This window comes from Amphiprion ocellaris, chromosome 16 (assembly GCF_022539595.1).
Source record: "Amphiprion ocellaris isolate individual 3 ecotype Okinawa chromosome 16, ASM2253959v1, whole genome shotgun sequence".
Taxonomy (NCBI): Eukaryota; Metazoa; Chordata; class Actinopteri; family Pomacentridae; genus Amphiprion; species Amphiprion ocellaris.
Window position 1 is genome coordinate 27,295,352 of NC_072781.1, and position 18,362 is coordinate 27,313,713.

The 18,362-nt window shown below is 39.2% G+C and overlaps 1 protein-coding gene across 1 annotated transcript; it reads left to right on the forward strand.

The window, feature by feature from the left end:
• The first annotated feature begins 638 nt into the window (after positions 1-638).
• On the forward strand, positions 639-16,240 carry LOC111585731 (uncharacterized). The gene is made up of 8 exons (XM_023295322.3): positions 639-972; positions 9,059-9,204; positions 9,416-9,998; positions 11,404-11,989; positions 12,891-12,949; positions 13,046-13,142; positions 13,238-13,356; positions 15,004-16,240. Exons 1-8 carry the CDS (start codon positions 772-774, stop codon positions 15,559-15,561), a joined length of 2,349 nt encoding a protein of 782 aa, XP_023151090.2. The 5' UTR covers positions 639-771; the 3' UTR covers positions 15,562-16,240.
• The last annotated feature ends 2,122 nt before the right edge of the window (positions 16,241-18,362 follow it).

Consider the following 18,362-nt stretch of genomic DNA (forward strand, 5'->3'; position numbering starts at 1 on the left):
GATGCAGGTGTCCGGAGTAGCTGGTGCTGCTAGTGCATGGCTCAACACCTGTATCTAAAGAGTAAGTGATACTCCTTTGTGCACATTCTGGACAAAGACATCCTTGACTTCGCAGTTTCACAGCCATTCCCACCTCAAGACATGTGAGCCTTTGGTCCAAAAACAATGGGTTTGGGGATGATATATATCTGAGACTCCCCATCAGTCACTTAGAACTGAGGAAGCCTCTTGGATGATATGAAAAGAGAAGTCCAAGTGTTTTAACTAAAGCTCTAAGGACCACAATTGGTAATAATTTATAATCAAGGTATATGGACAGCACATCGTACATAGTCGTATCATAGTCAAACAGGAGGAGGCACAGCAGTCAGTGTACCTACCAAATGACACAGTGGAGCTGATTTATATGCATTCATTATATATTCATAGAACAACAGTTAATACGCTTTTATTTTGTGTTAGGGGCAAGGGTTGGTTCGAATACTATTGCCCAACTTTATCTGCGTTAACATCTAATATTGTGCATTATATTCAGAAAAAACAGCTCTTGCGTGAATTCGTGGTTTAAAATATTTTGACTAAAAGTAAACCTTTATTTTGAAGTCGTCACTCGGGATGTTTTCCATTGTGGCTTGTGTTTCCGGGTTCAGATGCAGTCGATCAGATGTGCAGGCGATCACAGCCGCAGAATTTAATGTACAGTGTAATTTTTCCTTCCACTTGTTTCCTTCTTGGTATAGCTGAAGTTAGCATTGACGCCTGAACACAAACATGTTCCACTCGGATAAACCGGCGCACCGCCCGCCGCCGTTCGGACCTCCAGCACCTCAGGGCCCTCCTTTCGGATTCAGGGGGCCCTGCTCCGTTCCTCCACCCGGACACCTACCCCCCGGACCCTGCGGACCTTTTTCAACCTCGGCATCGGACAGCTGTTATCTCCACAACACGCCACCAAGACGGCATTTCATCAGAGTACGTACCCAATGCTAGTGGAACTAGCTTAGCCGAGTTACCTGGTTCAGATGGTAGCAGTCAGCTAGTCAGCTAGCAGAACACGTTCATAGACGGGATGCAGAGCTGGACAACAACATAGTCTTGACTAAATAATAAAAGTTAGACGAATCATGTTTTTATACAAGCATCATACACACCTCTGCTCCACATGAACTATATATATATATATATATATATATATATATATATATATATATATATATATATATATATATATATTTAAACTGTGAAAACGTGAATATGCAGGGCTGTGTTATTTTATCTGATTCCATTTCGTTGTTTTTCACAGTAAAGATCAGGAGTGTCAAACTCATTTTAGTCCAGGTTCCACATAAAGCCCAATCTGATCTCCAGTGGGCCCCACCAGTAAAATCACAGCACAATAACCTATAAATAACCACAACTCCAACTTTTCCCCTTTGTTTTAGTTCAAAAAAGTACATTCTGAAAATGTTCACATTTAATGAACTAGCTTTTTACAAAACATTATGAACTTGAAATTTCTTATGGAAAACAAGTTCAGTTTCAACAGTAGCCTATTATGCCTCAGTTCATCATTTCCACATGCATTGTAGCTGCCAGATAACAGTTTATCTACAAAAACTCAAAACAATCAGTCACAGGTATCTGGAACTGAACAATCCAGTATTTCACTTCATGATCAAAACAACTTGTAAAGGTCTAGAAATTATTTTAAATTTACAGTTTTACAAATTTACAATTTACAGTTAATGTTGTTGTAATTTTTGTCCCTTGTAATGGCCCGCGGGCCGTATGTTTGACATCGCTGGTAAAAATAATCGGAGTAAATGAGCTGAGGTGGTGACGTGATCAAGTACGCTGGTGTTCCGACTGCACATTAACGATGCGTTCTCCTGTTCTCGAGAGTCTGTACTTCGAGTCCGAACGGCCAGCGATTATACAGTCTAGGGGCCAGCGCAATTTCAGTATTGTTGTACGCTGCGAAAAACAGGCCGACGTTAAAACAATAGTTCAGCTTATTAGTTCCGTGCAGACGGACCTTTTCCTCCAGACCGACTGCTGTTGTACACCGAAACTCAAAGTGGGAGAAATTAAATGTTACAACTTAACAACGTACTATAGGTGGATACTGTTAGTAGATACATGTACACAGACACACACACACACACACACACACACACACACACACATATGAATTTAAATGAGCGGATGGACAGATGTAGATGGATGTGTTCTCAATACATTCTAGATACAAACATCAAATCCAAACATCATAAACATAATATAAATACAATATATGAATACTGAAAAGAGACTGTGTGTCAGACATTGACAAGTTGATTTTTGTCCACCAGATAGACAACACACATGAAAATCATGGATTAAAAACAAATTTATGATTCTGAAAAGTAATTTCAATCTTTCTGTTGGTCTTAATGTCAGGTTTGTATTGTCTCCTCTTCCTCGTTATAGTTGAAGGTGGGATGGTAACAGAACTATTGGCACCAACAGATAGATGCCCGTTTTAGGTATGCTACTGACCCACTTGGGTGCATAAACATGCTCTTCGCATCCTGCTTCTCTTCGTCATTATGCAACTCGGCCTACTCAGTCTAGTATAATTAGAGCAGCTGGTGGAAGCACTTTATGGATTATTCTCAGCCACAACGCATCTTTGACTTATTTCATATACGTGACTTCATCTGAGCATCCTGGCTACGATGGCGACGACGGACAGCGTGCTCCATCTGTCAGAACAGTGTCGATCGAACACTTCTACAGAATTTACATACCAATTCTATATCATCAAACGTAAGTTTGCAGAAGCATTTTAGTTTCTTTTAAAGAAATGTAGCCTTGGTTGTTAATAAGTTGTGCTTTCCATGCTACATATTACATACATTTTAATTGGAAAAATCAGTTATTGTGTGAAGTCTAAGCCGCATGTTCACTAGATGCGTTTTTCCCGCATGTGAAAATTGTCTATATGATGGGCGGTCACTGGCGGGCCACTACTGGTCATATGACAGCGCTTTCAGCTTGGGAGTCCAGCAGATGCGTCAAATAGATAAAATCAAAATAAAATACATGTGATGTGGACCGTGTGCATTTAACACTGGAAATTGTAACATGGATGTGAAAAGTAAAACCCGTACTTCATCTGTAGTTAATCTGACAATTTGATCAAACATTCATTAGATGCATAAATGTTGTTTCCAAGTGTATAGATGCTGGAATTTAATCTTCGCTGTAACAAGGGCCTCCTTGTTGTCAAGTCCAGGAAGTTCTGTCTTTCTCTTTTATTTTGAAAATAGTTCAGCGAGAAGTATTTTACTATGCGGTGTGCAGAGGTCCAACGCATCGCACAACTTTCCTCAAACGTCTGAACTAGCCGTCGTTGAACTATAACGAGGACAGATTCAGCTACTGCACAGGTTATTTGTAGCCTCATATGCTTCCAGAAATACTTTTCACTAAAGTGTTTTCGAAGTAAAGGAGGAAGTTTGCGGCCAAGCTGCCATGTTGGTCTGACGCATCTGGCGGACTCTCAAACTGAAAGCTGTCATTTGACCACGTAGTGGTCCACTAGCGACCGCCCACCATGTAGACGATTTTCACATGCAGCGCATTTGTTTGCGGGAAAAACGCATCTAGTGGACACCCGGCTTTAGTTGAAAGACTAGTTTATGTCTCTGTTTTGTGTGTATCTTTTTTTTTTTTTTTAAATAATACACTTTTTTATTGTAGATATTATATTATATTATATTATATTATATTATATTATATTATATTATATTATATTATATTATATTATATTATCAAAAAATGACCTCCACATTATTTCCTGTATTTTGCAGGGTAAAATGTCAATGAACCAAGGACTGGCAGAACACTGGACAGTGCTGAAGTGTTTTGAAAAATAATGGAAAAGGGGGAAGAATTTCACAGATGCACAGACGAAAGCACACTGCTGATTTATTGTGATTTGGATTTCATCTTTTTATGTGACTGAATAAAAATATCTGGCAACAGAATGCATATAAATGTTAAAATGTACAAGTATGTAGAAAGACCAAGGAAATACTTATTTAAAAGTATCCCTAAAACTACAGCTGTAAAGTAAAGATACTTAAATTACTGCATCATTTTGTTGCACATTGTATTTCTCAAAAGAATTGAGTAAACAGAATGCTAATTAATCTTTTTTATTTTAAGTGATTTAATATGTTGCATATATCGTCCTTTTACATTTTACTAATACAAACTTTTTGTGCTTTTGGGTCTCAAGATGTATATAATCAGAGTTTCATTAAATATGCATTCTTTTGTACAAAGTGATCACCTCTAAACTTTACATGTTCATCTTTATAGATAATGTGTATTAATGAGGACCCTTTACAGTATTCAAGTCAAATCTTTTTAGAAATAATTGGTTTTTTTTGTCATACCATCAGCCGACTCTGAAGGTGCACAGTCACACCAAAAAGTTGCACAGTGGAATTTCCTTACCTCATCCATAAATGGTTCTGGAAATTTGATCACATTATGTCTACTTATGGTGCTATTTAGTAAACTCTTGTAGCTAGCAAGCTAAAGCTAACATACTAGCCAGTTGTTACCAGGTTACCACCATCATACTACCCCTCCAAGCTTCTCTTTACTGGACTGTTTATTCCCCTTAGTTTTTTATGCTCAGGAGTATACATACGTTACACTATAATGGGGGGAAGCTGTCTCATTGATCCCTCTTATTTACCATCCGTATCTCACTTGATCCACAGTGAAATATGTAGCTCTTGCAGTGCCTTCTGTGTTTCTGTAACTTCCTTTTATTTCTCATGTGTTGCGTCTGTTTAAAAAAGACCGAACTTCTTTCTGGACTTGACAACAAGGAGGCCCTCATTACAGCGAAGGTTAAATTCCAGCATCTATACACTTGGAAACAACATTTATGCATCTAATGAATGTTTGGTCTAATTGTCAGAGTAACTACAGATGAAGTACGGGTTTTACTTTTCACATCCATGCTGCAGTTTCCAGTGTTAAATGCACATGGTCCACATCACATGTATTTTATTTTGATTATATCTTTTAATTTATGGCCATGTCTACTTTTGCAGTAATTTACTTTATGTTATCAAAGAAACACCTTCATGTATAAAATGTTTTAGAAAGCAAACCTGCGTACTGTCATTTTTTTTTTAAGTGGGTCCACTTTTACTCTGGACCCTTGCTTCAGCTAAACATGCTTTTGCATGAGTAACATGGGTAGCCATAGATTGCACACATAATGATATATTAAAACATGAAATTGTCGGCACCTTTGACATACTGGAACAAGTAAACATTAAATTCTCTTCGAAACAGCGCTTATTGAGTAAATAGGTAATTAAGGTAATGTACTCAAATAGCACGCGATTGATATTGTGAAGTCATTTCAGTCTCATGGAAAATGTCAGTGGTAAAGTAAACCCACACCTTCAGATCCATTCATTAGAATCAGCAGTTTCAGGTTAGGTGCCAGTGACTGGAACCTCCTTATGTTCTGACAGCTGGAACCTGTCTTATTTAAACCTCTAACATCTGGTCTCAGCTGCTCCCTTTGCAATAGAAGTGTGTGGTTTCATCTGGCCCGATCAAAAGATGGCCCTTACAAAATAAAAACAGATGCCATTGAGTCTGGCAAGGAAGTTTTTGAAATAAATCATTCTACCATGAAGGAAAATCATCATACATGTGGTGCAGATTTCAAACAACCACCAGTTTGAATTGGTTGCCCCAGCAAGTGTCTAAGAACCCCCAAATTTCACCATAGGGTCTACTGGTGACCACTGCCATGTTCCCTGGCACTGTGCAGGACTTGCGGCATGGGACTGAGGCAGTTTTAGTTTTGAAAATAGGTCACTATGTTTATGGAAAATATTTTTAAAATTTTATTTAGAATAATGTCCCTTAGCAAGAATAGGGTTGTATATGTATGTATACATAGGGTGTACTTATTTTATTCCATAGTAGCTGATGTGCTCCCCATCAGCAATGTAGCTACACATCAGGAGAACATTGTCTTAGCAGATAATGTGAGGAGACCACAGGAACTGCAGTCGTCACCTTGAGTTCCTTGAGTTCTCTCTTACAATAGTGAAGATGAAATTAAGCAGTTGTAGAAAGGTTTGGACACAAGCTGTCACAAACTCAAATAGGTTAATCCTGGGACGGAATACATTCCAATTCACATGGTTCTTTTTACACTGCAGTCGGTAAGAGTTGGTCTGCTGCACACAGACAGTCTCGAATCATATTGAAGACTGAAAACCACTCGTGGCTTCCGGAGATGTTTTTAAAAGGCGACTGTGAATTTGTACTTTTTCCAGGATAAAGCAGCTGGTTACAGATAGGGCTGTAGCACCTTGTCAGTGTGACTGTTCCTGAAGTGTGCTGAACACAGTGGGTGGACAAGCACAGGATTTTTGGAGAATTTATAATTTCCTACAGTGTAGGTACTGTCAATTCAAAGAATATACTGATGAAAGCATCTCCAAAGTAAGGCCAGCAGTAGCTATTTTTATTACAGCAGGTTTAATGATGAATTATTTAGGTATGGATGATGGAAAATGTTCATCTGCAGGTTCTCCCTATATGTTTTCCTCGTGCATGTGCAGTGTTGACAGTCAGTATCGTCCCAAATTTTGTCCAAGACCCTCATGGACTTGGGTTTATGACAAAATTTACATCATGCTTACCTTTGATATGCCGACACAGAAAGCATGAATTGGCCTTACCTGTAGATTTAGTTTATTTATAAATGTATGTGATGTAATCTTTAAATATTATGCAATAATTTCTGGCAAGACATGGTGGGTCAGTCAAAGAATGCCACATGACATCTTGACAAATTGTGACATATATTTTCCATTGTGTCGCAGCCAGACTGTTTCATCAGCTGCTGTTTTGATCACTTTGGAAGTATCACATATTTTGTATGTGATCACTACTCAAAGATTTGAAAACAAAAACCCATCATTTTATACAACTGTCCTGTTGATCTTTAAGTTATTCATTATTTGTAAATTAGTAGGGCTGTCCCAAATAGCAGTTTCTGGGCTCCGGATATTCGGCCCCGATTAATGACGAATATCCGAATATTCGGTTCGGTCCGTAACGTCCGACGCTGTGGGCAAACGGAGGAACGAGGCGAATATTAGGATTGGTTCATATCGTAACGTCTGACAGCGGGACACGTCGGGCGAACTGACGAGACAAATAGTATTCAAATATTCGGATAATCGGGTCCAGCCCTATAAATTAGTATTAGCTTTGTGAAAATGACTTTTTAATATCCAGAGAAACCTACGCACATGGACAAAATTGTTGGTACCCCTCAGTTAATGAAAGAAAAACCCACAGTGGTCACAGAAATAATTTGAATCTGACAAAAGTGATAATAAATAAAAATTCTATGAAAATTAACCAATGAAAATCAGACATTGCTTTTGAACCGTGGTTTAACAGAATTATTTTAAAAAATAAACTCATGAAACAGGCCTGGACAAAAATGATGGTACCCTTAACTTAATATTTTGTTGCACAACCTTTTGAGGCAATCACTGCAATCAAACCATTTCTGTACCTGTCAGTGAGACTTCTGCACCTCTCAGCAGGTATTCTGGTCCACTCCTCATGAACAAACTGCTCCAGTTGTCTCAGGTTTGAAGGGTTCCTTCTCCAGATGGCATGTTTCAGCTCCTTCCACAGATGTTCAATAGGATTTAGATCAGGGCTCATAGAGGCCACTTCAGAATAGTCCAATGTTTTCCTCTTAGCCATTCTTGGCTGTTTTTAGCTGTGTGTTTTGGCTCATTATCCTGTTGGAAGACCCATGACCTGCGACTGAGACCAAGCTTTCTGACACTTGGCAGCACATTTCTCTCTAGAATACCTTGATAGTCATGAGATTTCATTGTACCTGCACAGATTCCAGACACTCTGTACCAGATGCAGCAAAGCAGCCCCAGAACATAACAGAACCTCCTCCATGTTTCACAGTAGGGACAGTGTTCTTTTCTTGATATGCTTCATTTTTGCGTCTGTGAACATAGAGCTGATGTGCCTTGCCAAAAAGTTCCAGTTTTGTCTCGTCTGTCCATAGGACATTCTTCCAGAAGCTTTGTGGCTTGTCAACATGCAGTTTGGCAAATTCCAGTCTGGCTTTTTTAGGATTTGTTTTCAATAATGGTGTCCTCCTTGGTCGTCTCCCATGAAGTCCACTTTGGCTCAAACAATGACGGATGGTGCGATCTGACACTGATGTACCTTGACCTTGGAGTTCACCTTTAATGTCTTTAGAGGTTGTTCTGGGCTCTTTTGTTACCATTCATATTATCCGTCTCTTCCATTTGTCAGGAATTTTCCTCCTGCTGCCACGTCCAGGGAGGTTGGCTACAGTCCCATGGATCTTAAATTTCTTAATAATATGTGCAACTGTAGTCACAGGAACATCAAGCTGCTTGGAGATGGTCTTCTAGCCTTTACCTTTAACATGCTTGTCTGTAATTTTCTTTCTAATCTCCTGAGACAACTCTCTTCTTGGCTTCCTCTGGTCCATGTTTAGTGTGGTACACACCATGTCACCAAACAGCACAGTGACTACTGTAACCCTATAAATAGGCCGACTGGCTGATTACAAGTTTGTAGACACCTGTGATGCTAATTAGAAGACACACCTCGATTGAACATGTCCCTATGGTCACATTATTTTCAGTCTTTTCTAGGGGTACCATCATTTTTGTCCAGGCCTGTTTCATGTGTTTATTTTTTTAAAATAATTCTGTTGAACCACGGTTCAAAAGCAATGTCTGATTTTCATTGGTTAATTTTCATAGCATTTTTATTATTACTTTTCTCAGATTCAAATTATTTCTGTGACCACTGTGGGTTTTTCTTTCATTAACTGAGGGGTACCAACAATTTTGTCCATGTGTGTAATCACCTGTAAAGTGCAATGAATATACTATTGCTGTACTGTCTTCTAAAGCACTATAACATGAATTCTAAACACTCTCAGCCCCACTGTAGCAGCTTCTCCATAGACCATAATACAGTGATTGGTTTGGGAGGCAGCCAGCAGATCATCCCTCCTGCAGAACCACCACACCGTCAGGTGCCACAGTGGAATCCCTCTCCTGTGAAGCATCACCCTTCAGACAACAGGTAGGGGTGTGTGTGTGTGTGTGTGTGTGTGTGTGTGTGTGTGTGTGTGTGTGTGTGTGTGTGTGTGTGTGTGTGTGTGTGTGTGTGTGTGTGTGTGTGTGTGTGTGTGTGTGTGTGTGTGTGTGATAATTAAATGTTTTAAGTTACAGCTAAAGCACTGAAGTACTTTTTGTTTGTGCTGGTGTTTAAACACATGCTTGTCAATCTCCAGTGACCGAGCTGGTGAGGAATTCCTGAGGTGCATTGCAGATAACAAACCTCTTCCAGACTATCTCAAAGGGAACATGGCATTCAACCTGGCTGATGCATTTAAGTCAGCTAATGTCCTGAAAGAAGCAGTCAGATCAGACCTTCAATACCAGAAGCATGTGACCAAGAGGAAGAGCCGTAGTCGAAGTCGTGGCAGAAGCCGTGGCAAATCTCGAGGCAGAAGCCGTGGCAAATCTCGAGGCAAAAGCCAAGCGCGCAGCCGAAGCAAAGGAAGGAGCAAAAGCCGTGTTCGTGGGAAGAGTCGAGCTAGAAGCAAAAGCAGGGCTCGAAGTTGGAGTCACGGCAGAGACAAGAAGACAAGCCATGTGCGGAGCAAGAGCCGAGCCCGAAGGTCCGAGTCACGCAGTGGCAGTAGTGAGAACGACGACCGTGGCAAAGACAAAAAGAGAAAGAGGAGCCCTGTCCACAGCAGCAGTGATGTCCTCACAAGGAACAGTCTGTTGGAAGGACTGAAGATGGTCATGAACAGCAAGGAGATGGAAGCTCGTTTGCCCACTCTTAAAGATGCCATTCTCACTATTAAGGTAGACCTCATCATTCACTCCATTCTTGTTTCAGTCTGTGTACATTTTCACAAAAATCTTTGATGCATTTCATGTAACTTGACTTTAAAGATGACGACTTTAGCTTTCAGTGGGTATATGATCATAACCAGCTACATTCTGGATGATTCTACTTCCCTGGGTGATGGGATGCAGCTATAATAACTGTTAAGTAGTTACGAGATTTCTTGAATAAATGTCAGTAAGAAGAAGTGGTTGTGAAGAAGTGTTGATAATAATGTCTTTCAAATTCTCTGCTAATCCCAGTTATGTGGTGCATTGCACCAGTGGAGGCTGCCAGAGTTGGATGTTGTCATATTCTACACATAATGAACCCAAAGCAGTTTCAGGACTGTACTTTTCCTTCTGTCACATTTTTTCTGACAAACCTATAATACAATGAGTTAAAATTAATTTAGAAAAATATTCTTTCATTGTTGTATGAAAATTGAAGAAAACTGGAAACAACCTGTACAACATTTTTTCCCAAATGCCAACAGGTGTTTGCACAACTGAAGAAAATGGTGACTACATACTATAAAATATGTAGTACTGTAACTAGTAGTACTTTTAATATGTTTCCATACTCTCCTCGCTGCTCTGTGGAAACAGCCTGCAGTTCAACTGAAAAGCCCTGGAATTTTTGTCGTGATTGTTGGTCACAGCTAAGTCACTAAGTTCTTAAATGAGGCATGCAGAATAAAGCGGTTTTAATGAAATATCACAATTTTAAGCCTAGATTTGGTTCAGCTTTCTAACAGAATAGCATGGCACAGATAAGGAGTTTTTGAACTGTGAATCGGAAATAGGATAATTTGGGCTTTTTTTCACGGTTTATTTTCTGAAATGTTAGCAGGAAAGCCATGAATATCTATAAATATAGAACATTTCTGTAAACCAGTGCTCTTCCACCATTCACACTGGAAATCCCATGTAGCGAAGTGACTATAAGGTGGGGCTATGACTTCCAGGGCAGAAAATGTCTCATTTTTTAATGTAAATCCTCAAGATTAGCGCTCTGTAAAAAATAGCAAATAGAGCAATAGTAATTGTTCTTTCTTTAAAGATAAGGTTCTCAGAATTTTTGTCCACTAAAACAGTATATTTTGGCTTTATTTGATGTCAGCTTAAGTTCCCACTTAAAACACATATTTCAGAAACATGGGAATTAATTCTGTTTTTCGTACTTTATGCAGCACTAGATGAACACTTTAGGTTATTGCGTGGATTTCATGCCAAGTTTGAGATTAGACTTGCACTGACCTGTAGAGACTCTGGAAGTACAAGACAGCATTTCCCTCAACATCTCATTAGTGGCTAAGCAGCATAATAAAGTAAGGCAGCTATGTGTTGAGTGTATCTAATTGTTGGAATTTCTTCTTCACAGGCCTCAGATGAAAGCAAAAGCGTGAGTTGTGCGTCCGATGAGCAGACACGTCAGCAATATGACATTCAGGAGAATTCCACGTCGCTGGAAAACGACAGCATGCTGCTGCCCCATGACAGAGTAGTCAGTGACTTCTCTTGGCTCCAAGGGGAGAGTCAGGACTTCTCAGACCAGAGAGCAAATGAGCTTGAAGATGAAGAGTCATTCTTGTATGGGAATCAATCGTCGTCCCAGATTGGAGGACAGGACAATCTACAGGAAACGGCTGCCCTTAGCAGTCAGCACCTTCAACAGAGCAGGTCCTTATTCAGTAGCTTCGGGGATCTGCTTCATCTGAAGCAACCCCTTCAAATTGCTTCCTCCGCTATAGCTTCCTCCAGTCTGGAAGGCATGGAATGTGAGAAAATCAAAAAAATATTAAAGAGTCTGGGAGCGTCATCGGGCATCAGCGAGACTGTGAAGAATGAGGAGAAGGAGTTTTCTCCTGCAGTTCTCAGCTCAGACACAGCAACAAGTTTGGCATTGTCAGCAATGAGTAACCCGAATGTACGACAATCTCTGGAGTCCCTACAGTCCCTCATCAAAGGTGAGAATTCTCTGTTGAATGAAAGGTTCGACCTAATCACTGTTTCCCTTTGTATTCTACTAACCATGCCTTCACACTGTCACATCAGTTTTATTGTTTTGCTATTTTGTGACTGACTTTTGGTTGTGACAGCAACTGCACAACAGCACTATTTTTTATAGAGCATGATGAATCACTAATTGCAAAAATACTTAAACATATTCTCATTCTGCACCTTTAAAGGATAAGACTGAAGATATTCTAGATTTGTTGACAATAGCAGAATATATACAAGCTATATAATGTGTTGAAAAATGGATAAATTCCATTTTTTTCAAGAGAGGTAATAAAGGGTCATTGTAAATTAATTGCACTATGAGATACTATTTTTACAACCTGCTGGCAACTGCTGCAAAAAAGTGATGTATTACCTATATTCTGCTGTCATAATTTTTCATTACTTTACCAGTATTTCAAACACATTGAAAAAAAGGCTTGAACTTTATCAGGTGACCTTTGCAGAGACCCTCAAAAGAAAAATCCAGAACAATAGCCAGCCTTAAAATTGCCTGAATGACAGCAGTCAACTCAAAAGTCTGCTGAGGTGTAAAATCAAGTGTGGAGGCATAGTTCATGTTTCAACATGTATAAAAGTAGATCTGTGCATGCATTATTTTGGTACGTGTTTACTGACCTGTTGGCGTGTTTTTAGACCTATAAGATGAAGATGCATCAGACTGATTTTGGTCCTGTATCATCTCGAGTTGTCCAGGATAGGATTTTTGTGACAGCTGACAGTGCACCCTGTCAGTTGGACACTGATTCCACCTGGTCTGATGATTTATCCTCTCTGTTTTTACTGTTGAACGCTTTCAGTGGAGAATTCATAATATTCAGTCATTGTTGATTTTTCTTCCTTAAGCGACAAAGGAGAAACGGACAAGAGGTGATGACAGTCATACATCATGTGATAAACAGAAGGTAAACTATTTCCAATCAGCATCATAGTGATACAGTTGTACAGAATGGTAAACCACTGAATGAACCAATCGTTAAATCAGAATTTGTGTTTCTCAGCCAGGTAACACTGAGGAAAGGAAGAGAGAGAAACAAGCTACAATAAGTAAAATGGAATCCATGGCGAAACAGCTGGAGGAGTTGTTAAAACAGGATGGTAATATGATTTTCTACTTAGTTTTTGTCCTTTTTACTGTCTCCCCTACTCTGAAATACTCTTTATGCTTCAGTGCTTTTCTTGTCTCTTTGCAGAGCTGGGTTTTCTTACTCCAGTGATAGGGTTTTACTGCCAGAAATGTGAGGAGTTCCTTGGAGATTTGAATTCTGCTGAAAGGCATGCAGCCATTCACCACAACCACAACTCTAGCAGTGTGAGTACATACCACCTTGTGACCACGGCTAGTGATATTCAGTTGTTTTTCTTGTAAACACATCTCTTAAAAGACCAAAGCAACAGTGACTTAACACTTCAAAGTATTAGTAGTCTTATGCCTTGATTATACTGAATGAATGAACTGTGTCTATGTCTAGTAGAAACCAGAATAGACAATTTAAATGAATATAGAACTGGATTTCGTCTTTTATAAGAGTTTATAGACAAGCAATAATAGGGCAATATTCTGTGAAGCCTCAGTGTTGTCTGCCCATGTGTGTAATCAATAAATTGTTCATAATTTAACTGTAGCTGAAACGATTCCTCGAGTTATTTGAGTAATTTAAGTCATTTAATCCACTAAAGACTAGACCCGAGGTCACTAACTGGCGGACTGCGGTCCAAGTCTGGACCCAGACTTCATCCTATACGGACCCGAACCTATAATCAATAAATTATAAGGGGATTTTAAATTTGATGGGACGCTTCTATTTTAACCAGCACAGCTTTTTTAGTGTTTATGCCTTTGGATTACCAGATCAGAGGACTCAATTATGAAGGCAGTTTGACATAGTCAGACTTTCTTTAAGTCGGCTCGACAAAAACTAAAACCTCAGTCAGCTAACACGTATGAAAGTGGTTTTCAACTTTCTTTGTAAACTCAGTCTTTCTGCTTCAAACTCGTCCACACAAACAGGAGCATTTAATGCTTTATTTGACTCGTTTTCCGCACAAAATCAAACGATCAAACACTGCGACTGAAAATGATGTAAGACAGGAATGCTGGTAGAACACTGTTAAACTGTGTAATGTATTTTTTTACCGATCAATGCAGCTGATTATTTCAGCAGACACCCGCACAATAAAACTGTAAAGCTTAACATATTTAAACATAACATTGTCTTGAAGTGCATGTAGGTCTGACACTATCTCATAATGAAGAAAATTACTTTGTGTCCAAATCAAAATGAAAATAATGCTGCTGATTGAATATTCTCTGTAATAAATACTAATAAACTGATCAGTTTTCTTATTTGTGTTCCATCAGCTGCAGTAGCAGCAGTTTAAACGAACCAAACGTAGAAACATATTTATGTGATTTCTGCATCACCAACTAAATACATGTGGGGTTCCCATGGCTTTAGTTTTTGTTGAATACCCCTGTACTATACTATATATGCACAATATTCCTGTACTACACTATAAACTGCAGATGTCCCCCTGTGTTGAACCAGGATATTATTTCTGTTGCACAGTGCGCTCAATTCTGCTTTTGATGTTGTAACGCACATGCCAAGCGCGGAATCCAGTTACTCGATTAATCACCTGAATAATCGATACAATACTTGATTACTGGAACAATCGATAGCTGCAACCCTAAATTTAACCAATTAAAACTGATCAGGCAGATGACAAGGGAAATACATGGCAGAAAATGTATTGCAAATTAGCTGTAGTGCCTTATATTGTTTAATGCAGTGAAAGACTGCAGCTCATTTTCTGTGTTGTATTACTTTAGTCACTTGAACTACAGGCAGTTCCATGTTTGCAAATGCAAGAAATCATGAAAACATTAATTTCTTTAACTTGCTGTACAGCCTTTGCTTTTATTTTCACACTACAATACATATTTGTGTGTTTCTAGCAAAGTGTGCAGATGGACAAGCATACTAAAGACAGCAAAGGACACACACATCATTGCAGCCCTGCCAGAAACCAAAACCCACAGCCCTCAGACAGCAGAACTCACCGGGACTACGGTCACCATAGAAACTCCGGAGACCACTGGAACAGCAGAGACTTCCAAAGAAACTATAAGGATGAGAGAGATTACAGAAGCAAACGCCCCAATGAGGACCACTTAAGCAACAGGGCTGGACCGGACAATATCTCCTTGAAAGAGGAAATGAAAAGGGAGAGGATGCTTATAACAGTGTCCCGTGGACTGACCCCTCCACCTTTAAACATCAGGCTCAAAGAGGAGGCGAACAAGGAGGTCAACAAGGAGCAGGCCATTGAAAGCCAAAGCAAAGCGGAAGCTGCAGACAGCAAGGAAAAATCATCTAAAGACAGAAAGGAAAAAAGTGAAAGCAGTGGCAGTAGTGATACTGATCAAGGAAAATCATCTAAATCAAAGCAGCCTAAAAAGAAGAAGAAGAAGAAGAAGGACAAAAAAAAGAAGAAGAAGGCAGATAAGTCCTAAGTGTTACTGATTCTTCCTTGTGTTTAAAGGAACACTGACATGTCAGGGAGTGCATTTGTTAGCTGTAAACTACAGTCAAAAGAGAATCGAATTGTCACTTTTATCTTTGTGTGTCTTGTACAGAAATAGATCTGAGCTAAAGTTAGAACCAAGATTGCAAATTTTTGAGTTATTGGAGGTAATTTTCTTGTGTTGACAGAGCTGCTCCTGGTGTCTGTGCCAAATCCAGGCTAAAAGCATTTTGATCTGGTCCCTGAAGTAGACACACAGCGATGAAACCGATATCATTGTTCTCATTCGGCTGCTGGTAACTAGACATACAGATGCATGGTCCATGATGTCAGTGTGCTCCTTCTGTGAGGCCATGGCTACCTACAGATTGTTAACACAACATTGTGTCTAGCCCTTTTCAGTTATTTCCACACATCCTGGCTTCATCTTTTTGTTAAATGTTTGAGAAAAGAAATCCTGAGTTGTCCTTGGTAGCATTGCCACTATGTATGTATTTCCAAAGGACCAACTGCATTTTAGCATCAGGAATCTGTTATGTGTATTAGAGATGTTAGTACTTGTCTACATTTTTATCTGAAATACAAGACGGCACACTCATCTGTCTCCTGTGACATGTAGATGAAATGAAAAACGTTTGTACATTTAATAAAGTGTGTTTAAAGGTCAACTGTTAGGTATAATTGAAGTGGTTTTGAGTTCTTTGTCTCTTTGCAGCACATTCGCCACACATTTAACGAGAACAATGACGCATTATATCCACGTGTCCCAGCCAGTCATGACAGGTCGCCCTAAGTTCACTGCAGATATTTTGGTTTGTTGCAGCAGGAAAAGCAGAAATGTATTTATAACATTCAAATGATGGCATTAGACGGAGGCGACCTAGTTTCAGGAACCTGTTGTTGTGAATGCTGACTTCTTTTCTCTCTTTTTTAATCTTTTTTTTTTTTAAATCTAAAAGGATCCCCATTAGCTGATGCCAGTGGCACCAGCTAGTCTTCCTGGGGTCCAAAAAAGGAAAACAACCTTACATCAAAAAGATCATATTTCCAGATCACATCAATCAAAATCTTAATATGCATCATGTTTACAGTAATACAACAGCATATTAGTGCTGTGTAATCTTACATTTTATTACATTTAAACAAGTTATTAGTCTCCAGAGCAATCATTCAATCAACAGGAACAAACAGAACAGGAAACAATGCAGAAATATGACATTATACTTGTCGGACTGGATTATTGCTCAGTCATTAATGCATTCTAAGATGGTATTTGAATGAGGCCTTGCTGTTATTTGTGGAGGGGGCAGCTATTCCAAAGTTTGATGGCATGATAGATTCATCTGTACTTTTTTCTTATCTCAGTGGTGGAAAAAGTAGGATTTGAGGTTTACCAGAGGGTTTTCAGTGCTATGACAGTAGTTTCATTTCTTACCCAAGCAGGTCACCACAGTACTTAAGCTGCATGTTTTAGATAACAGATCAACGCACAGAAAAACACTCCCTACTGACCAATGGGTTCTCTTCCAGTAGAGCTCTGAGTGAACAGAGCTCCGGTCTCACCTGCTTTCATTTTTTTTTCCTGTTGAAAAGAAAAAATTTCAAAGCCATTTGTTCTGTAGGCCTAACACCAATATAAGCCTGAAGACAGACTGACAAAGTACTAAATCCTTGTACTTGTTTACCTTGCAGGTTTGAACTTCAAATCCAGTTCATTGCTCTGTTTCCCTTTGTGGAGCGATATAATCCTAAATCAGAAACTGAACAGGAAACACTGAAGCCTTATAGCCTGATTGTTGACCTTATAAGATTTGCAATATAACAGCCATAAAAAAAAGAGACGTAATGTGAGATTACTGAATTCATCCTCCACATCATGGAAATAGCTTGATATTTATTCCTAGATTATTTATTCCTTAAATGTTGTCTTTTTGTTAATAGTATTAGAGGACAGCGTCTGTTGCTATACAGTCTTGTGATGCATAGTAATAATTAAACTGAATCTTCAGTCTTGAATAACATACCTTCATCTCAGCAACTTGTACACAAAGGGACAGTGATATTGAAAAGCATTTAATTACGCTTTCACTCGGTCTAGGTTTGCAGTAACTTTTCCTTAAACTCCTTATATTGGTTTAGGATTACATTTTTTCTTTTCTTTGTGAGAACTATATAAAGTTGCACACATTTACACGTAGCCTTCTGTACGATATGAGAGCGAGTCCACCTGTCCCTTTGAATTATGTTTAAATGTTCATATTTTTACTCGCTCTCAGATGGATTAACACCACCAGGGTTGCACCTGAAACAGTAAAACTCTGGGACACACCAGAAGAATACATCTAAGCAACATGTTCATTTAACAGAATATACAGTTTTAATTATAGGCAGATCTGCTTGTGTCCTGCTTGTGTCACAGTCAGCAGTTTGTTTTTTAGCAGCTTTCCTTTCTGCTGTAGCTGTGTAAGTTTCAGTCTGTATTATGAGTTTTGCTGTGGAATTCAGCGAGGTCAAGAGAGGATGAGGAGGCAGACAGAGAGATACACACTGGAGACTCAGATGACTTAGGTTGTGAGGTTTAGTGATGTCAGGAAAAGTGACACAAACAGAGCAGCAGTACATGCAAGCAATGCCAACATCAGTTCTGCGGATTCTCTCTGATCTTCGGGAATATATTGTAGTTGGGAGAGGGGTCAGATTTAGATTACAGACTAATATGGAGACAGCTCATCTGCTTAGTCACGTCAGAATAGACAATATCTAACCTTGACCAGAGCAGGGAGTCCTGGC